Here is a 21,868-nt window from a genome sequence, read left to right as displayed (position 1 = left end):
TGTCCGCTGCTCTGCCCCCAGGCCACGGCGTGCCCAATGAGAAGATCGCGATATGGCTGAAGGACTGCAGGTGGGTCCCGGTGCGGGCTGCGGGGAGCGGTGCTGAACGCACGCACGATGGGGGAGCGGGCTTTGGGCACCGTTTCTCCCGTCGTGTAGCGAGGCTGAAGGCGTTCTGGCTGGGGGGAATGCAGCTTGGGCTTAGGAAGGCAGCGTTATTTATGAAGCTACTCTGTTCCTCGAAGAGGGGCTTCCTTAACTTGAGACAGGGCATGTGTAGTCTGTGACTGGTGCTGCCACAAAATGAGCTATGGGTGTTTGGAGCATGCTGTCTGCATTACTTTTTCTTCAGTCTTAATCACGTAAAGCATAAATGCTTTTAAACCCAGTTGTAGTGACTTTTGTCCTGTCTCTTTCTCTATTCTGTCCTGCTACCCTGCAAGGGTGCTCATCCCTCTGATGCGGGAAAGTAAACACTTAGCTTTCCAGTAGTTAACAAAGTTCAAGATTTCTCTCTTCTTTTTTTTTTTCCATTGGAACTGCTTTAGACAAAGATTTACCTCTAAGATTAGCTGTGCCTTTATGATCTTTTGATCCAGTAAGCAGCTGAGCTGAGCTTACTCCTGTGATTGCGGTCTGGACTGCTTTATAGCCACAATGTCCACAGTATAGTTTTCTTCTTAATCTCTGCAGGCTGTACCTTGGGAGGGGTGTTGGCAGCAAAAGGCATGGAATCATACTGCATCCCCAAAATGTGATGGCCAGCCCTGGCAGGCTGCCCTCCTAGCCAAAATGGGAGATTTTTTTAAATTTTCCTGCAAATAGACCTGATTGAATATATCCTTAAAAGCTTAGTAGAAGAAAGATGTTATATATCTGTGGTGCTTTTTTGAGTGGGGAGGGGAAAAATGGAGTAGTGAAGGGGGAAGAGGTCCCTGAGGGAGAAGTGCTTCCTAATGCCGCTGCAGCACTTCTCTCTGTATCTGTAGGATTTTATCTAGAACCTTCCCTCAGCCCTCTATTCTGGTGCAGAATTTAAGAAATAGCACAGAACTGCAAATTGTCAGCACAAGCACCTTAATCGATGGTTGCAAATCTTGAAGGATAATTCAAAGCTTGCTGTTTTATTCGTGTCCTTCAGCAACTGTTGTTTAAAGGGGATGCCAGTGCTTCTGGGGAATGTGTTTGCATCTGTGGCAGCAGATTCACAAAACGTGGCAGTCTTGGTCTGCGCTCTATTTCCATATTTTACATGTAAGGAAATAAAATGTGACTTTATCCTTTTGCTAACATGGAGGTGCAAGCTTTAGTTAATGCACGTTTGTGAAGCCATTTGTGGCCCTTCCACACAAATCTCTGTAAGTATAGCTCTACTGTTGTAGAGAGTATCAGAAAAATCTTGTGTTCCCCTCAGAAAGATAAAGCTTTTTTTTTTTTTAATCTCTTAAACCAAACTATTCAAGCAGGAGTTACCTCTGATTGCATGTGGATACTGTCCATACCTGTGGGAGGTACCATTCCAGTTGCATGAAGTTGTGCACAGCTGTGTTTTAAAACTAGAGAATGATTTAGTTTCTATGTATATAGTGTACATGGGAGCGGTAGCTAGTTAAGTGCAGGGAAATGATTATTCAGCTAGCATTCTTGCAAAGTGACTGTATGTATAGAAACCCCGAGCAGACTTTATCTTGATAACAATGTATATAGGAAAAGAGAGCAACTTTAAAAGTGACAGATCAGTGCCACTGATACTATTATTGTTTAAAAAAGAATGCTTGAAAACAGTAGATGTGAGAACTTGCAGTTGTTGTCATCTCAGATAGTTATTGTTAATAACACTGCTTTTGCTTTGGAGCTTTGCTACAAAGTGTGGGCAGCATTCACAGACTGGTCTTCTGTTGGGTGATAACATGATCGCTTTCTTAAGAGTTTGCCCTGGAATAGAAATATAACTATCACCACAGATGACTATTCTGGTACCAAAATGAAGTGTTTTCTGTTATGTATTTTCTAGAAAAGTCACTCCCATGTTGTCTGACTTTATATAAGCTTTTGTGAAATGTATATTGGAAAATGGGTGCATCTTAAATCTCACTTTTCTTTGAATTGGCAGTAGCACAAAAAAAGTAATATCAACCCCCTGCATAAATAGATCTGTTTATAAGATGCATCTGTCTGTCTGTTTCCAAAATCATCAACAGTGTTATAATAGAGATGAAAGGAATGGCTGGCTGTCCCATGATGTTCATGTTAACAGTTCAGGGCTTTTTTTTTGCTTGGTATATGTATCTGTTACATCTGCTTTGGAGAAGAGGGTAGGGTTCTTAATAGCCCATGCTACTTAACGTGGTGTAGGATTGTTTAAAAACAAACTAACAAACACAGCAACAAAACCAAAAAAGCGAGGATGTACCGGACTGTGACAAGAATTACAGAGGCTTCAGAAATGTGAGATGATACCCAGAGCTTCTGGTTTGCTCATGTTTTGGGAAAGGCATTTCTTTTCTTTTTCCTTGGCGGTTTGACGAGGCATTTTTAAGCTTGTAAAAAAGCTTGCAAAGGTTTTTAGTTTTAACTCCTGTAAGGTTAGAAGGGAAACAAAAGTGTTTGTGTTACACTGATACAAATGGAGAAACTTTACTCAGCGGTATGGTGTGTGCTATTTTAATTCCATGTGTTTAAACTCCTCCAGTGGCTCAGGGGGTGTCAGAGGTATTTAGGAACTATGTCCTGGAGATGTGCAGGAAATGAGTTCTTGAAATGCCTCAGAAATAAGAGGTGTGTTTTTTTTTTTTTTTTTTGGTTCATATTTAAAATAAACACTGCTCCTACCCAAGTCAGGCTGCTCAGAGCAGAGGGGTTTAAATGGCATTTATACACCTCACAGAGCCCTGGTCCTGCTGCTGTGGGAGGCTGAGCAGGCAGGCCTGGGGGGGGGGGGACACGTGGCCTACATGGCATCTCTCACTTGCACCCAAGGATCCATCCCGCTCCTGTGTGCGCCAGAGCTGCAATAAGTTATTGTTGTAATGTGATAATAAACAGGTGACTCAGCCGCGTGGGAATGCAGATGAAAAGCTGCAAGACTCCTTGCCCAAGCAGCCCCATGGCTCTAGCCTCCCCGGGGCCTATGGTGCTCCCAGCCCTCCTCGTGTCCTCAGCATCAAGGTGATGGGGAGACTGCAGTGCTTCCTCTGGAATTTCTGTGTGTAGAGTGGCCTCTAAACTGACGCCTTCGTGGGGTGCCTGGGGAGAGGCCCCAGCAGCTGGCTTCTTGGCCCTGCTGCTGGAAAACAGCCGTGCACCAAGAGGCAGAACTGCTCCTGCCATTGTTCTGCAGTATTTGGGTGTCAGTGCTTGTCTCTGTTTAAGCTTGGGTTACACCTAATTCTTAAATGCACTTTTCCTAAAGAAAAAAAATGCAAAGCAGCTGTGTATGTATGCAGGAGCACAAACAGAGAAGCAGATGGATAGCTGACAGAGCTGCTTTTCCTGTAGCTGCCAATGCACCGCAGTGCTAACGGAGCTTTATTTCTCAAAGAAAATGCCAGCTTTGGTGATTGCTTTCACTGCTCTCTGCCAGCCAGTGTGTGCAGCCCTGAGCTTGGCTGACAAAGTCACCACCAGAGAGTTTCTGTATGGGAAAGGTGGAGGTGCTGGAAGGGGAGGGGCAAGGTGGAAGGTGCCTATCACAGCCTGCGTGTGAGCAGTGGGCACAGGTGCTGTCACAGAGCACTCACAGGGCTGGCTGGAGCTGAAAGGGTTCAGACAACCTGCTCTAACTTCTTTGAAATCCTGACATGGAAAGTATACAAAAATTGAGTTGTGAGGCTTGTCCTGTCACCTGCAGCACATTGGTGTACCTGGGTGCTCCTGCTGCTGGAGCTGGCCTCTCACTGTGGCCTGGCTTTGCTTCACATGCCGATATTAGCTTGCTCTCTATCAGCAGGCAGCATGTGGAAACTCTAAACTGTTTTCAGAAGGGGAAAAGGAATTGGAAAGTATAAGATCTGTGAGAAAGCAGGTGCAAACTTTCTTTGCTTAATTTGGCTGTGACACCAAAACAAATACCGTATCAGAGCACTGTTTGCTTTAAGTTCCTTGGTCTGGTTTATGTGCTTCTCTAATTAAAAACGCAAATGAAATGTATGTAATATTGGCATAAAAATTGTCTGCTTTTCCCTTCTTTATGGGTATTATATTTCTGGGTTTGTTTTGGGTTTTGAGCATTATAGTGCTACTTAACGGCGACAGGTCTATCTGGTTAGACATGTCTAAGATACAAGGTGTAGAAATACTCAGAGAGTGTCAACAAATCTCATGTGAACATGGGAAGGGATTGGACCTGTCAGTTGTGTGATTTCTGCTGATGATTCTGGACATGGTGAGATTTGGCAAATCTGCTGGAAGGAATACTTTCAAGGAATAGTGGAATAGTGATAGCAGAGATCATCCAAATGAGATCTATAATGAGTCTATAAAATACTAGCACTTGGGACATGACAGCTAACATAGTTGTCAAGATTTTATCTTGTTTCTGATCAGCAGAGTGCAGCTTTTCACTTCTCTCTTCAAAGCCTAAGGTAAATCAATGGTAAGAAGTTTTAAATATTTAGAAAACGGGTAAGGCTTTGGACACATAACTGGGGTTGAGTTTCTCTGTTCAAAGCCCCATACTCGTGGTTGTAGGGTGTTCCTGGAGGTCATGATTTTCCTCAAGAGAGGGCTGCTGGCCCTGAAGTTTTGCCACTGAGTTGTGTCGCAGCACTACAGTTATCAACAGATTTTGTTGCTTTTCCCTATTTGTTCAGAGGGCTGGGGAATGCTTGGGAAGTTATTGCCAGTCCTCATATGTTTGCGTTCTCTGGGGGCGGAGGGAGGGACAACTGCTGCTATCACAAGCTTGTTGCACGCTGTAAGGAAGGACATGAAGCAGCAAGTTTTTAAGCTGGTATTAATCTCTTCTGTGGTTTCAGAACGCCTCTGGGAGCCTCCCTGGATGAGCAGAGCAACCCACTGTTGAAGGGTAAGGAAAGGCTTTACCTACTGGGATTTTTTTTTTTTCTTTTCTGAGAAGCATGCTCTTGTATATGTTCACCTGAGACCTTGGCAGTTTATCAGTGCTAGGACAGTCTAGTCAACACTACTGGGCTATTCTCACTGTGAAGCAGCTGTGCCTAAGAAATTTCAAATCTTTCTGGAGACTTTAAGATACTAAAAAAAAAAAAAACTGAATGTGAGAGTTTATTAATTTTCTCTCCAAGCTGGCAAGTGTTAGATAGTATCTGTGTCTAATAACTCAGGTTGCCACACCTGAAAATTTTACTATCTGAGTAGGTCTGAATACTAAAGTTCAAAGTACAGTGAGAATTTGCAGTTAGTGACAGTGTGGAGGAGTTACTGACTTTGTCTGAAGTCTTTGCTTGAACTCTTAATCTGGGATAGTGAGAGAGAGAGAAGAGAATACCTAAGCTGGACTCAGACTTAGAATCCCCTTGGTAAAATGTCTGGAGGCTAATCCATCAGCAGAAGGAGCAGATACGGTGGGTAGTACCTCTAGGTTTGCACTCTGGTTTGCTCGCAGTCTGACTTGGGAATGCTTCCGAACACAAAAATAAAGCAATGCTGAAGTTGTTCTCTTTCAAAGAAGAAAACTGAGTTCTTAAATGTGACTTTTTAACTACTTAGTGCATTTTTAGTGTATGAGTAATGCAGGGATTGTAGATATGGTCTAGTTATATCCTGTTGTGTTAATTGAAGTGTCTTGCTAGTATCTTTAGTTAAGCTGTTGAAAAGAAAATACTGCATCATGGTAGTTGTTGAATGGCTAACTGTACATTTTCAGGCATGCTGGTGAGAAATGGAGGAAGTTTTGAAGATGACTTATCCCTGGGAGCTGAAGGTGGGTGTGGCAGGATTATGACTTTTTCTAGTGAAAAAAGAATCGTGTTCAGTCATCTGATTTTTATTTTGAAAGACAGTGTTTTACTTCTTGAAGGCAGTTGATAAAGCTGGCCAAAAAAACAGCATGGAGCACATAGGAAAATGCAAGAAGCTTTGCCTTTTTTTCATTAGGATATTGCTGTTGTTAAATGTGCTGGTCTAACCTGAAGGTCAGAGTCAACTCTGCATTCTCTTCTGCCCTCACATTCTTATGCCCTCAGCTGCAGCACAGCCCTGAGCACTCACTGGTGCTGTGCAGAAGTGCTTTCCCCTACTTGTTTGTCTTGTCCATGGGTTACTTTTGGCAGTTGTGCATGCACCGCTTCCACTGAAACCCTTGGGAGTGGCAAGTGCGGGGTTTTGAAAGGAGGAATGCAATTCTGTCAGCCAAGAGCCATTAAGAGCTGAGTGCTTTTAAAAATGAAAATTACCAAAGCCGAGTAAGACCTTTGAATCAGCAGTGTTATGTACTCTTCTGTCTCTAGCTGCTTCCTTTCCTTTTCTTTCTCTTCCCCTTTTTAAAGGGAAGGAGATGTGGCTGTTTGTGCTGGACATGTTTGGTTTTGCTTCTTTTGCTACCGTACTCTGTTTGTCTTGAGGCAGAGGTGCCCACAAACAAGCAGCTTTTAACAGGAGCATCCATAAGTAAAATGGCATGAAATAGTCTCTCAAACTGGTTCCTAGTGTGGTACGCAGGATAGGAGCTGTAAGGCTCTATCTTTTATCAGTTACAAATAAATTTTAAAATAGCCTTCAGTTTTCAGTAGTTTTTTAAACTATGGTTTTCTAAGTGTCAGAATTTGCATAGTAGAAAACCCTTTTGTTCACAGTTGTACTGTCAGTGATTTTGAAGCAGTGTCTAATTTTTAAAGACTCGGTACTTCTGAGGAAGACAGTTAATTTGATAATAACCTTAATCTGATAATCACGGAGAAGCAGCACATTATTCACTTACTGCAATAGAGTACATAGGATTTTTTTCCCCTTAGTCTTTTCCAGTTATTAGCTTCACTGCAGTGTGAAGATTTCACAGGGAAAATGTATTTCTAACAGTTATCTCAATTCTGAGAGTATGACTAAGAATGCAATTTAGAAAGCCATATCACTTTTTTATTTCATCTCCCTCTCCCGCTCCCCTCCCCCTCTATCATTCTTGAGGATTTCTTTTCTTGGAGATCCTCTAGCACGATTCTGGCAGACAGCCATTTCCATCTGTTCAGGTGACAAAGATCTTAGTGCTAGAATTGCTGGTTCGTTTCCACGAGTAAGGACACGAGTGCTTCTGTAGGGCTTTGCTTCCCATCAGAGAACAACAGACAACAGAGCTGCTTAGAGCAGCACTGCGTGCCTCGCCGTACAGACGGTCTCTTTGGCTGGTATGAATGGCCTGCCCTTGTGCATCTCTGGCTGCCTGACCCCAGAGACAAGCCAGAGCCTTGCAAGAATGGTAGAGAGGGCACTGGACAGGATCCTGTAACCTTGGTGCCCTACTGGGCTGTTAGAGCCCAAGGTTTAGCAGCTGGAACTAATCAACAATTAAATGCGTGTAGATGGGCTTGCTTTCATACTGTATGAAAATATATTAAAAAAAAAAAAGGATTCAGCTTCTGCATTTCATATACATTTGAGTTCCTTTCTGATGTCTCTGGAAGTTATAAGGTCCCTGTGTTTTCCTTGTTGTTGACATTTCCCCTGAAAATGCAATGAGTGCAGATGCAAGGTTTTCCTAGCAGCATTTGACATACCTTTGCTCTTTTTGTAGCTGATTCTAAGAGTTGCTATAACATACATGTTCTCCTTTCCTGTCTCATGTGGAGAGTTTGTTAATTTTGGGTTGCTTCTTTGGGAGAACCTATAATTTAAGGCTGAGGCTCAACTCTCTGCTTTGATAGGATGTTGATATTCTGGAAGAATAATGCTGCCTGGGATGCTTGCATGAGGAGCTGGCTTCTGCAGCTTCAGAAAGGGCTGAGTTGCTGGCAGAAGGCTGGTGACCATGTGCATGGCCTCTGTGGTTGGCCTTCCCTGAGTCCACTTGACTCCTTGCACGGTGATGGGACCCATCAGTTCCACAGACTTGGTGCAGCTTTTGTTTATGGACTGCATGGCTGAGAGAACTAGGGCCTGGTCCTCTGTACAGAGCTAACAGTGCTAGTTGAGAGGCTCACACACACGGTGTCAGTTACCTGGCTATGGCCACCAGCTGCTCTTCTCTTTTTAGCTGAGCAATCCTTACGTGGCCACATCTTTACTTTCTTCTTCTCCTTCCACTGTGACAAACCCTTCCGCTGGTTATGTCTTCGATTACAAAGCAATAAATTGTCTGTTTATACAACAATTACTAAATTATTGCAAGCAAAATTTCAAGTTTATATGATTCATTACAGCAAGTAAACAGTCCACGCAAGCTTGTATTTTAGACAAAGCCTGAGTAGACTGGACTGCCTGAGTAAACTGGGCTGTCTTTATCTTAGTTGTAAACTAGGAACACTTGACAATCCTATTTATATGGAAAGAGAGTATTCATAGAAGTTCTTGTTGGCTACTTTTTCATGTTGGTTGTGGGAAGTGTAGTTGTCAAGAGGTTTGTGCTTAACATCATCTTGTTTCCCTACAGCTAATCATCTGCGGAGTGATACCCAAATGGAAACGTGGTAGGCATCTTTTTTTTTTTTTCCCCTCTTTACTTTGGAGAAATATCTATGTTTGAGAGAGAGAGTACAGTGAAAGTCACATACGCTACTTTAGATTTAGGCCTGTTCAGGACATGGCTATCTACAAAGGGGAGGGAAGGAGAAGATCCAGATAGCATGTGAACAGTTAATATGAAATGCAGAAAAAAATGTAGATTTAAATTCTTCCTTCAGAGGTGAGGTAGATTTTTGAGATGATGGGGAAAAGCAGAGAAACAAGGAACTGTAGGTAACTACAGTATTACCTTCTTTGGCTTGCTGGTCTCTGACCACTTCAGGAACTACAAGGCAAGACTGGCTTTACCTTTTGGAGCAGATATCTTTGGGAGTGGGGAAAAAACTCTCAGAGTAGAAGCTTCTGCTTCTTAAGGATAGCTTCTGAATAAAATATGCTGTATTTAAAAGCTGCAAGTTGGCTGGAACTCCATGGCCTGTTTGGGCAGCATCCTTGTTGCTCCTCCTGAGTCACTCTTAGGTGAATCCTCTGTCATCTTGGGTTTCTTAGTGGTTGTTCCAGCTGTATAGGTACTAGGATTTGCAGGATTCTGGAAGATTGCTTACTCCCCAGATGTAAATATGGATTTGGATGTGAAGTACCAGTGAGTGTGGAGGAGCTAGCTGGCATTCTTTCCAGATGCAGGAAGGAAACTGGTCTGCAGTCCTTCTTGAAAATACCTCTTTCTGTTTTCTCCAGCTTGCAGCTTCTTCAGCTTCCCCAGCCACCTGCTGGGTGCAGTGGGTGTGAGGCAGGGATGCACTGTGGCCAGGTGGTCCTGCTGGAGCCAGTGGTGGGCAGGCAGGAGAGAGTAGGGTGGCCAGCCTGACACCTGGCTTTCTCCCTTCTCTTGCTTGCAAGTGTGGGATCATGGAGGGAGCGTTGACTGAGGGCATCAGGGATTTGTTTTCTCAGCTTTCATTCACCTTCAAATCCTTAGTCTGCATACGTTTTTACTGAGATGTCTCAGAGTTCGCTTTTCCTATTGTATTTCAATAAGTGACATGGCTAATATAAACCAGATAATGCTGAATGGGGGAACTGAAATTCAGCAGCACTGGATACGTAGCTCTACTCTGAGACAGAGAATCAAATCCCTGAACAGAACCTGTTTATCTCAGTACTCCGTGCTTTGTTGACAGCAATGGTATGCTGGCGAAGGAGAAGAGACTTCAGTTTCACCAGAAGGGGAGAAGTATGAACTCTACAGGCTCTGGAAAAAGCAGTGCAACTGTTTCAAGGTAAAACAGTTCTATGCTTTGAAGGTCGTGGCACAGTTCAGTGGAATTTGGCTCTGTTTTGCTGGCAAACCTTACTACTTCTGTTCCTGAGTTAAATGGACTTGGCTTGATTTATATCCATTGTTGCATTTAGTAGCTGAGAAGGGAATTTTCGTTTGGTTGCTTAAAAAACTGCTATTTGTTTTCTGTTGTGGTTTGCAGTAAACAGGGATGAGCCTGAGCCTAAACCTTAGAAATGTCTGAAATCCTAATAACATTTTAAGATTGGAGCTTTGCAGTGCAAGATCTTTATTTATAAATAATGGAATTGGATCTGAGCTGTGTCTGGGCTTGTGTCTCTGGTGGTGTGAACCAAAACTTGAGATGCAGATATCTCCAGAATTATTTCCTTAAGTAGACTGAGCTGTAAGAGTCAAAAGTTCAATAGACAAAGCTGGCTAGCGGGCTGATCTGAAGTTGGACAGAAGGCACTGTGTCCTAAAAGGAGATGCACAGACAATAAACATCTTGTTTGTCTAGTGTTTCTGAGTTACTGGAGCTTTATGAAGAAGATCCTGAAGAAGTGCTCTATAACCTTGGATTTGGAAGAGATGAACCAGATATTGCTTCAAAAATTCCAGCAAGATTTTTTAACTCATCATCATTTGCCAGAGGGATAGATATCAAAGTGTTTTTGAATGCCCAGATGCAACGCATGGAAGTGGAAAATCCAAATTTTGCTTTGACAAGTAAGTATGTTTTTGAAGCAAAGTTTTTAACATTTTTAACTATGTAAACAACCTCAGGTGAAGGTATCATATCTAGTGTTACGGCAAAAACCCTGTACCATCTAAAGGCCAAATTCCATTCAGAATCCATAATGAGACTCGTGTGGTTTTTAAATGTGGAAGAGATGACTGCTGATGTTCACCTTGGATGAGAAGATGATCTATAGGGGAGAGAAGAAATAAAAAGCATCCTGTAAGATGTGCATTGCCTTCTATTTTGTATCTTTCTTGTTGCTTTCTTCTATGCTTGTCTTCTGTTACAGCTTTAGAGCATGGAAATGAAACAAATAGCAATATCTGTCTTTTTCATGTGTTCTTTAGAATCGAGTGAGAGTTGTGAAAGCTGTCGGCAGTGACCTACTTCTGTAGTTGCTGAAGTCTGTGCCAGTATTGCTGTTGACTTGGACAGGGTCTTTGTTAGGTCAGGAACAAGTATTTCTGAAACGAGGGCATAGCTGAAATGTCCTATTTTACTGGAACTGCTCTGTCCATCTACAAGCATACCTTTTCCTGATGGTACTTTGTAAATTGCAGTTGCATGTCTGTTTTTTAGTTTTACTTGTAAATGCTTTTTGTGCTGTTCTCCTTGTGCATTTACTAGAGATTTTTGCAAAGTTTTCTTTACCATTTCTCTGTACTGTGCAACATCCCTTTCAGGTTATAGAACTAGACGGTGTTCATCTCTAGACTTGATATAAGTAGAGGGAGATTTGATGGGGTGGGCAGGCACCAGTTACGATGAAGACTCCCGCTTCAGATATGAGGAAAAGAGTTGTCACAATTTGAACAATTGTGTAGAAATGGATCAGCAGTTCTGAGCTGTAATGACACCAAAGGTCCTCTTAAACTCTGTCTCATATTTTGTTCTTGTGCAGGTCGTTTTCGCCAGATTGAAGTGCTTACTACTGTGGCCAATGCTTTTTCGTCTTTGTATTCTCAAGTCTCTGGGACTCCTCTGCAAAAAATTGGTAGCATGAATTCAGTGTCTTCCAGCAAAGAAGCATCCAGCCCTCCTCCCTTAAATCGCAGCAATACAGCCAGTCGGTTAATGAAGACCTTGTCCAAGCTTAATCTTTGCAGTGCACAGCAGGCTGATAGTAGCGGCTGCTCAACGCCTTCACCTGTTGAAAAAGGAAAAGGTCCAGTTGAGATAGAGAGTGAGGAAAATGATGCTAAAAATGACTCTAAGTTGCCAAAATTCTCCAAAAAGAAAGACTCTCCCACTTTTCTGGCTACGGTAAAGGAGGAGGTAGCCAGTAGTCAGTCAAATGCTACAGACACTCACAGACTTGAGATCGTGCCTGCTGGAACTGATGATAAGCATGAGAATACTGTGTGTGTGGCAGATGTGCAAAGCAGCAGGCTGGTAAGCCCCCAGGACAGACAATGTGAAGAGTCTGGTCTTTTGGACCCTTCCAGCCTCAGCAGCAGTCCCAACTTACCTAACAACACCACGTCTGAAAGTGGTGCCCCAGCACAAAGGCCACCTGTGGCATCAGTGGGTAGGGAACCCTGCACGCCTCTTGCCAACCCCTCTGTAATGAATCTAATGCTTCAACAGAAGGACTCCTTTGAGATGGAAGAGGTAGGTGGAAATATATGACTTTGTTTTTGGGTACAGTTTACATAGCTTGCTGGCTGCCAGTAGAGGAATATTTTCTCCTGTGTAGTTAGTGTTTTCTCCAGGGATGCTTTACATTCTCTGAATGGTAGGACAGTTGTTGCTTTCTCTTTGTAGGTTGCTCTAGTTGCTCCTTTTATTGAAGTGTTGTTGATAGCGATGATGTTGTTGTTCTTGAGTCGGCATAAATTTTCTCCTTTTTTTCATTGTCTCAAAGGGATTCTAATTCCTAGGTTCCTAGAAGTAGTTTGTTGACTAGGCTAGTGAATGTGCAGCCCACAAATTCAAATTTAATAGTTTATTTTTGCATAGACTCACTGATTGGATTGCGAGATCTCCCTTAAATTAGCAAATTATTTTGTGGATGCTTTTTGGCATGCCTGTTAACAATCCAGAAGCTAACGTTTTCATGTATGTGAAGTAGATGTGTAAATGAAGGATTGTGACTTCTTTGCTGGAATGAGTGAAGAAAACTGGCAATAGGAAACTTCCAGAGTTTTACAAAGAAAAACAAACTGATCACTTAGAAGATATTGTATCTAGTGTTATCTTGGCACTGCAGGCTTTTGAATCTCTTCTAGATCAATCGATGTTATAAATGAAGGTGCTTATTGAGGGGAAAGAAATAATCCAGTGTCTTGTAGTTCCTGCCGTTTGTTTGCATCTGTGTGCCGTCACCCACACATGTGGCCTTCTACTGAACAAGAACAAAGGATTGATCCAACTGAGGGGAGGAAAAGAAGTCCTGTGTATCTTGATTTATTTTTCCTGGGGTAGTTTTCAGCTAGATAATTTCCTTGGCACAGCTTGTTGTGTAGCTGCATAGATACTTGTGTTGGCACAATGGGAGGGGTCTGAATGGCAGTGCATTTTGCTGAGTTCTTGATAACTGGTTTCATGTATACTAGAGGAGAAATCCATATTTTGTCATTCTTAGGCAAAGTAACTATTTTTAAAAACAAAAGGGTATATATATTTTTTTTCAGAATAAATTGGGCTATAAAGGGCTGTGAAGAATACTTACCAAATTCTGCATAAGCTATATGCAATGCATTTGCAAAGTTTTGGGTGACACACTTTGCAATGATGCCAGTCCATAAACACAGCTGTTCTGGCATGATGACATATGATGTGGGTTGGAGTTGTGGTGAATTTTTGTTTATGCAACCTAGTACATACACATTAACTGGTAGAGAGATTCAGTTTTATTACAAAATCTCTAGAACAATACTTGGCAGCTTGATTTTATTTTTGTACGTCTCTTAAGCAGAGTCTAATGAACAATACACTGTATTAGAACTGAAAATAACTCCTTCCAAAGTTTTCTCAGCTTGATATGCATGAGAAAGATGACAGATATATCAAGGAAACTCTTTGCATGTTTATGAATGCCTTGGAAGTTTGCGTGCCATTAGGAAGTCTGTTGCTGGGAAGATAGCTACTGTGGGAGTGAGTCAGGGCAGGATTTCCCCCAGACTCCCTCTCCTGAGATGACCAATTAGAGCACGAAGGTCGCTTACCAGCATCAATATTGGCTGAAGGGATGGGGCAGGACAAGTTCTCTACGCACTTGTTGGGATGCTATCGCCAACAAAGGACAGGAGGTGGAAGGATTTTAGATAAGAAGAGGCTTGCTGGGTTGAGGGTGGCAAATTTAGCCATTGGAAACCAGAAGGTTTAAGAAAATCAAGATATCTTTCCGGAACGGCTAGTCTGATCAAAAGGGCTTGTAAGATTACTTACTGTTCCTGCTTTTGGTGTTGTTTTTTTCTTTGGTAGGCTTTGTATGGGTGGTTTTGTATGTTTTTTAGTTAAAGACATACGTATTTTTCCTAAACTTAAATGATGAACTCTTCCTATGCTCCCCTGCCTTTGTCAAAGTAATCATTTAGCTCTTTCATAATCCAGTCTTTGTCTCCTAAAGGAATAGAAGTCTCTTGTTTTATTATATAAGAGTAATGCTGTTCACTTATTAACAGTGAAAAGTTCAGGCCAAGTACTTCTCAAAATCCTTGTCATTGAGAGAATGCACTCTTGTGGCTGCTATACACATGATTTCGATACAGAGTTTCTCCTTTAGCCAAATACTAATTTGGGCTTCAAACTGTTAGTGTGCTGATTTTGCATTTTTAACTTTATCAAAATTGAAAAGGAAAATGTCATTAATTTTGAAAATAGATAGGCAGCTTGTTAGGAGGGAGTGTTAGGGGTTCTGAGCATGTAAGCTTTTATGCGAACCATGAGGATTTTTTCTGTTGCACAGACAACAGAAAGTGTATGATAGCTTTTGAGCGAAACAAAGGCTTTCCTGTTTAAATTTTAGGCGTATTCCTTTCATCATTTGAATGGCTGTCAAAGAAATGCTTTCTTAATAATGCTGTTTTACAAAGCGATTAAGTAATGGGATTAATTTTAATGTAGTTTTATGTTTCCCAGTTGAAATCTGCATGACTTTGCATGTTATCTTCCTGTTTTGTACAGGAATACATAAGATGTATTTCCACAAGCAGTAATGTGGGGAAGCCTGGAGTAGCACAGGAACATAACCCAGTTGGCCTCACAAAATATTCCTCTCCTCTTCTCAATAGATCCAGAGTACAGAGGGGGATCTACCACACGTTCCAGCTTCTCATCAACTGGCAGTGACCAAGTCAAGGAAAGGTGAGTAGACTTCAACTTCTAGGAGACAGCAATCTGTTGAGATTCCTTCCCTATTTGAAATGCTGATTCATGCATTTAAAACTTCTAAAATTTCTCTTCTCTCCAGAATAAAAAAAAAAAAAAGCTCTGGGTTTCCTTTTCAGTTAAATCACAGAACTGCGAAGTGGCAACCAAATTACAGGCAAGATGACAGTGCTGTAACCTCACTGCCTGTTTGTACTTTTGTGCCATTGATGATAGCTTGGAAAAGCAGAAATGTTAATTCAGATTTTATGAGATTTTTTTTTCCTCTAGCAAATCCTGTAATTTAAGATATCCATTTAAACTAAAATTATATTGTTTTAAACCTAAATTTCATGATATGCTTAGCCTTTGCCAGTGTGCTACTGCTCTATCTGAAGGCTGTCTGCAGAGAAGACTAGTAAGCACATGGAAATTGTATTCCTTCATGTTACAAAATGTGCACTGGCTCTTGTGGCTCACATATGTTTTCATCTCTAATTGTTATTTATAATTTATGGTTTTGAAAGAGGGAAAAGACTGATGTTTAATTTTGACTATTACTGGCCCTTACCCAAAGTTGGAAAGTAAGATCTGCTCTCTGAAATGTATTTACAATTAAAGAACTAGAGATTGTTGTGTTTAGCAAGACACCTAGCTTTGGTGCTATTTCTTGGTGAAGAAAACCAAAAAACATAGCTATCAATGTAAGATGCTTGCAGAGAGACACAGGAAATTTTCTTAAGGCACGTAAATTTTCATTTGCCTTTTCGCAGATGAACTGAGTCTTGTGAACTGTCAGCTGAATTGCATTGGTATGGTTGAGCATCTCTGGGCTCTGTGCTGAAGGTTGATGATCGGCTAGTAGGGTTATGTCATGCTACAAATTCAACAGTGTTTTGTGCAACACAGCATTGCACACCCAAGTCATCTCCTGTTCTCACAGAATCACTAAGGTTGGAGAGCAATCCTGAGACCATCCGGTCCAAATATCCACCTGTCACCAATACATCCCACTAAACCGTGTTCCTTGGTACAACATCTGAACATTTCTTGAACACCTCCAGGGACAGTGACTCCACCACCTCCCTAGGCAGCCCTTTCCAGTGTCTGACCACACTCTGTTATGGATACAGGCTAGAAGGAAGGGCCACCAGAAACTGCATTTCTGATTGTTCCCAGCATTTCCCCCTTGGCTGTTTTTTAAAGTTAATGATTACATGCTTTCAGACGATTGTTTGCCTGTGGTTAAAGCCCTCGGGTAATAGATTAGTGCAGGTAACATGACAGAGATGCACTCTTTACAGGTCAAGTCTCTTATTTCCCTTGCCTTGGCAACTACAGAAACAGTTTTTCAGAGAAAGGTGACTAATGGAACTTGGAGCTGCAGTCAAGGAGGATTAAAAATACATATGTATTTTTCCTTCTTCTAAAATGTCAATTTTATGGTTTTGGTTCCCACTAGCTATCTTACCCTCCTCTTGCTCCACACAAGAAAAAAAACCCATATAGAACTCATATAGAGTCATAGAATCACTCAGGTTGAAAAAGACCTTAAAGATCATTGAGTCCAACCATGACCTAACCGTATTACCCTAACAAACAACCCTCTGCTAAATCAATATATACCTGCTGAAATGTACTGAGCAGCTCTAGCATTGGGTTTCTAGTGTGGCAGGAGCAGGATGTGCTGGCTCCTATCTCCCAGCTAGTATATCCCATCTGTTTATGAATGTGCTTGGCAATGATTAGCAATGAGAGTTTTTCCTCGTGCCAGTATTGCCTAGGGTTCTCAGATAACTTGTCTCACAAGGATGTTGATGCTGTTGGCAAGCCTGCATGTTCACTAAAATCAGTTTGGGACCAATTTTTTATTTCACCTGGAAGATGTGAAAAGTGTATGGTGGTGTTATATACAGGTCTTAGTGAAATTGCCCAGAAGGAAAGTGTGTGGTGGGAAGCTTATCTGAAACATGAAAATATTACTTATTTTTTCAGGTTGTTCATGCGAAAAGTAGGTTTCTGTTTTCTCAGCAGGTGCTCATCAAATTTGAAGTCATCCAATGTCAGTGGTCATTCTCTGAAAATGCTGGCTATTCTGTCTGAATGTGAAGTTGTACTCTTGCTAGCAGTAACGAGAGATCAGGTCAACATGAAATTCAAGTGCAGGTCTTAATTTACAATGTGATTTCAACTGTTGATTCTCATACAGGCTCACCACTTCAGTGCTATTGGCTCTATTGTAAATAAGCATCCCTAACGAATGTTTGTTCCAGATAAATATTTCCTCTGTCAGAATAAGTTTGTACCTTCTTCTTTTCCCTTTAGAGGTACTTCTGTGTTGATCGGCAGTGTTAGTTTAATGCTGGTCAGTACAGAATGTTATAAACCTTGCAGTGCAATTTTACTTCTGCACTATGGGCTGTGGGTGCTCTCCCTGGTGTTTACAACACATTGGAAGACATTTTAAGAGTGTGTGTAGTAAGATGTGAACTATTTGAATTAAGAAAGGAGAGAAAAAAAAAGAAAAAAATGATTTTCATAGAATCATAGTTTGAGTTGGAAGAAACCTTCTGGAGTATATTACCATATGCTTGTACAGCACTGAGGCTACTGTGACTTAGACTCCCCATTAGAGCATATTTCTAATGTCAGGATAGCTGTGGTTATACGTGGTAGGGTTGTTGCTTCAGAGTGGCTTCTAAATGATTATTTTGCTGTAGTAGTGTCCTTATTAAAAATGTTACGGAGATGCAAAGAATTCTGAATCATAGTGATGTACTATCTTGATGTACTTTTTAGGTTGTATCTTCTAAATGGTGCTGAACTGAAGTTTATTTATTATGCTCCAAACTGGCATTCTGTTCTTTGTTGTTGCACAATTCAAATGTGTATATCTTTTCTTTTTGCTCACAGATAGGTTTGGGGCTTTTCTTAGGAACACAGTAAGCTTCATGTGCTTTGCACTATAAACACACAGTGCTATTAAATGTTCAGCATTTAAGGAAGAAAAAAGGCACTCACCTTTTGCAGAATTATCTGGAAGGAAGGCTTGTTAGTTGGAAAACAATTCTTCCTGACAAGACAAATATAGGCACACATACAGAACAGAATATTCTCAGAGCTTTGTGTTTTGTGTTTGGTTGCTACCATCAGTAGCTTTGTCAAATTTTGAATTAACAGAGCTATTTCTTTTAAAGCATCTGACACATGCAGTCAAAAACAGTAAGTAATTCTGAAAATGTAGTCCTTAAAAATGAAGAAAGCAGATCATTGGCACTTCCTGTCAGCATATTATTGTATTTTGTGCCTTTTAGTGGTTGCAGTTCCAGAATTAGGCTGGAGATGGGAGACTGAGAAGAAAACATTTGGAACAGATTTAGTATCTGCAGAAATCTGTGTTTGTGTATCCAGAAGCTAAGAAATCCCTGGGGACTTTGAAGAGTTTCTGGTTTTGATGGTGCTGGATTGCAGTGTGTGATCAATATGGGGGGAAAAAAGAGCAGCAGGTCTTAAGTCCTGGAATGGAATACTTCAAAGCTATATTGGGAGTGTCAATTTATTAATAACCACACAAAAATCAGAATGTGTTAGAGCTTTGTCAATACCATAGGTACGAGAAATGTAGATGTTAAAGACTTTCACAGGCACTTTCCATGCATTTGTCCTCCTTTGTCAGCAGCAGAGTGATGCGGAACATATGAGTATTTGATAGGGCTGTTTGGATCTGTGGAATTGTCACTCTATTGGTAGCTGAATGTTATTTTACAACATACAGAATAGATGAATTATTTAATCTGTTTAATCTGTGCTTCCATGTTCTGTAAACCACAGACCTCTTTCTTCATCATGTGTTTCTGCTTAGAACTTTGTCAGCATATTTGCTGTATTTTTGAATACCCACATTGCTCTGGCTTGTATTCAGTGCCTAAAAATATTTGATGTTTTGTGCAACTTAAAACAATCATCCGAGGGGCACTTGTGTCTTGTGCTCAGTTTAACTGGGACAGGAATTTGATTGTTACTTTTATTTTTTTCATCTTGAGTGGTTCGTTTTCCCACACTTTTCTCCAGCCTTTGTGCTGAGTTTTCTGCATTCAGGGTGAGGAGAGGGGAGCCATGGCTGGTTACCACTTCTTCGTCTTAAGATTGTCTGCTGCTAGGGGGCATTTTAGTCAAGATCTAAATGTAACTTTATAATTCTAAAAATAAAAACTAAATATTAATCTTTTTCCCTCATCTGCTTGAATCTGAAAGACATCCAGGTGACATGAAGCAGGTTGGTACTTCTGGATCAGGAGTTGATGGAAGGATGCATATGGCTATATAGTAGTGTATCGCAATGTGAAAATTGATATTTCCAATCTTTATGGAGCCAAACATTATCATTTCACTTCTGAAGTAGAGATTCCTGTTTGTTAAAAGCTTTTACTTCATTTAAATGGAGATATCATGGAGAATTCTGAGAATTTGCAAGAGGCAAAGATTTGGTAGAGCAAAGACTGCTCATGCTTATAAAAAATGTCTTCTCTGATTTTATTTAAAATAGTTTAAAAAAAAAAATCCTAGTACCTGTATAACAGGAAGTGATGGCTATGTTAAGGGAACCTATCTATAGGTGGCATCAAGGTGGTTTGATTCTATTGATGTGGTGCTAATTTATTGCCATGGATAATGATGTTGGGGCAGGTATGAGTGCCTCTGGTCCTGACTGACCATTTATGTGGCAGTACCTTTCAAGTAAGGCTGTCAAGTCACGTGTGTAAATTACAAGCCCTGTGGAAAATGATATAAAGCCCTGATTTGACTTCAGTACACTCTTCCCTAAGAGACTGAGAATTGTTTAGGGAGATGTACATATATCTGATGTTTCCTTTTTAGCGACATATGTTTATGTACATGTGTGAGTATGTATTTACAGATGTATGACTAAGAAAGAAATAGAAAGACAGGTCAGTATTTTTATTGAGCAGTAATAAATTTCATGTACGTGAAACCAGATGCCAGTATATAAGCTGGTGCATTGTATTGGGTGCTTGCTAAGAGCCAGGCCAGTTCGAGTGAAGTAATTCCTATTGTCTTTTCTAGGAGCTGGGTGGGGATGTCTGCCTTGTGGTAAAAAATTGTTTATCATTGCAGGATATTGTGGCCAACATGATAACACAGTAGCTGCACAATTTGAAAGGCACTCCCTAAAAGCTGTATGAAAACACTGATGAAGTTGAAAGGGCAGTTTCCCTGACCAGCTGTTCACCAGTTTCTGTGCCTATGCAGACTTTTATTTCTGCATCGGTAAAATGTTCTTCAAAATTAATAATTTTAATACAAAATTAGATCTGAATATCCAGCAGTTTCAAAACAGTTTTCACAATGCATTCCAATGCGTTGAGCTGTGAACTGGGTTTAATTATATGATGACAGTTAAGTGGTGGAAGGAATGTGGGGCAAAATCCTGTTTTCAGCTACGGAGAGTAGAACAGTGAGCTATGAAGGGATGAGAAGGTGGTGGGGTGTAGAGGCTGAGGGCTGCTGTGGTCTCATGCCGTAGCCAAGCTCTTATATGTTTGCTGAGGTTTAGAGATGAGATGGATTGGTATCACTCTGAGCAAGATGGCCATGATGGTGTGAGCTAAACCCTACACTTGGAAGTGCAACCTGTGTCCAATAAAGAGCAACAGTGCCATGTGGCACAATTCTGTGGGGCGTACTGAGATCCCCTGGCCAAGGAGCTCTGTGGTACAGTGCCTGCACCAGAGGACGTCACTCTTGGGTAGCTCCAAGGATTTGAGTGTCTTTTTAGGCTCTTAGAACACTTATCTCCTGTGTGTAGAAAGGAGCAAGCAGGGAGGATCTTATCTCCAGTATACAAAATGAGTGCTGGGAGTGTGTTTTGGCTGATTGCCAGTCAGTGTTAGAAATGTTTTGTGTTTGGCCACTAAACCAGGGAGGGACAGTCTCTAGCAGTTCTCAGGCCTGCGCATTGCCCTCTGCTCATCTTGTTCTTTTTCTTGGGATGCATGAGGTGGTGTGGGCTGGCAGTGAACCCCTTTATCGCTCTGATCAGGAGAGATAGCAGATCTGTTCATGTCAATACAAAGGCAGCTGTTCCAATGAATGTTAACCAGTGATTCAGTTTTGGTGGAAGAAAAACTGCAGCAGTAGCAACATCAGTGAGTGTGGTTTTTCCACAATACAGGAGAGAAAAGTGTGAAAAAAGGTTCCTCTGCCAGTGCTATTTAAAGTTTCACAAGTAAAGCTTTGTGTGAGGGAAGGTTTTGCACTCCATATGATTGGAACCAGCAGGTCTTTTTATGAATTGTTCAAAGTGGAATTTGAAAAGGAATAGGGCTATCTACTTAATGTAATTTTGATGTAAAAGGAAAGCACATGTTGAATGTGACTGGCTTAAAGGGTGGTGATCTGCAAATGAACTATAGTTGAGTTTTGCTTTGTTTTAAGCAGATCAGCTTTTACGGACTGCTAGTCAGCACTCAGATAGCAGTGGCTTTGCTGAGGATTCTTCCACAGACTGTTCTCCATTTAATCAGCTTCAGGTAAGTCTTCCATACTGTGGCTGACATTGCGTCGATTGTTGTGGCAGAGCAGAGTTGTGGGGAGGGAAGAAGGTATGCTGGCGTTTGGCTTCTTTTGTGACTGTCAGTCAAGGTTCTAATAAACTTCTCATTTTCAGAACTGGATCTGCACAGTCCCTTATGCTGTGTTAAAATTTTAAAGCCTTTCTGGTAGGAGAGTCTGAGTGTACTTGGGCCTAGAATAAGCTCTAAATTCAGTATTTCCTGTGTGCTATTTCTGGTATATCTTTTGTTATTGGCTGAGGTTTCAGAACTGCAGTCCATTCCTCTTGTGCATGAAATGAGATTAAGGTGATTAATATAACTTTTCTAGTGAAAATGTGAAATTCATTTCATTTTCTTGTATCTTTTTTT

At 41.2% G+C, this 21,868-nt stretch overlaps 1 protein-coding gene across 2 annotated transcripts in view; it reads left to right on the top strand.

Moving 5' to 3' along the window:
* The first annotated feature begins 6 nt into the window (after positions 1–6).
* ITPRID2 (ITPR interacting domain containing 2) overlaps positions 7–21,868 on the top strand; it is a 39,254-nt gene continuing 17,392 nt past the window's right edge. Inside the window, exons 1-9 of one of the 2 annotated variants that reach the window (XM_010713534.3) lie at positions 7–70; positions 4,977–5,026; positions 5,846–5,902; positions 8,561–8,597; positions 9,774–9,872; positions 10,392–10,600; positions 11,515–12,224; positions 14,849–14,921; positions 21,384–21,475. In XM_010713534.3, coding sequence (XP_010711836.1) covers positions 5,848–5,902; positions 8,561–8,597; positions 9,774–9,872; positions 10,392–10,600; positions 11,515–12,224; positions 14,849–14,921; positions 21,384–21,475 — 1,275 coding nt within the window. In that variant the 5' untranslated portion in view covers positions 7–70; positions 4,977–5,026; positions 5,846–5,847. Of the gene's footprint in view, positions 71–4,976; positions 5,027–5,408; positions 5,544–5,845; positions 5,903–8,560; positions 8,598–9,773; positions 9,873–10,391; positions 10,601–11,514; positions 12,225–14,848; positions 14,922–21,383; positions 21,476–21,868 lie in introns of those variants that run through there. The other variant, XM_010713533.3, reaches the window with a different exon arrangement.

Source organism: Meleagris gallopavo, chromosome 7 (assembly GCF_000146605.3).
Source record: "Meleagris gallopavo isolate NT-WF06-2002-E0010 breed Aviagen turkey brand Nicholas breeding stock chromosome 7, Turkey_5.1, whole genome shotgun sequence".
In the NCBI taxonomy this organism is placed as follows: Eukaryota; Metazoa; Chordata; class Aves; order Galliformes; family Phasianidae; genus Meleagris; species Meleagris gallopavo.
This window is presented reverse-complemented; position numbering and strand designations above follow the sequence as displayed.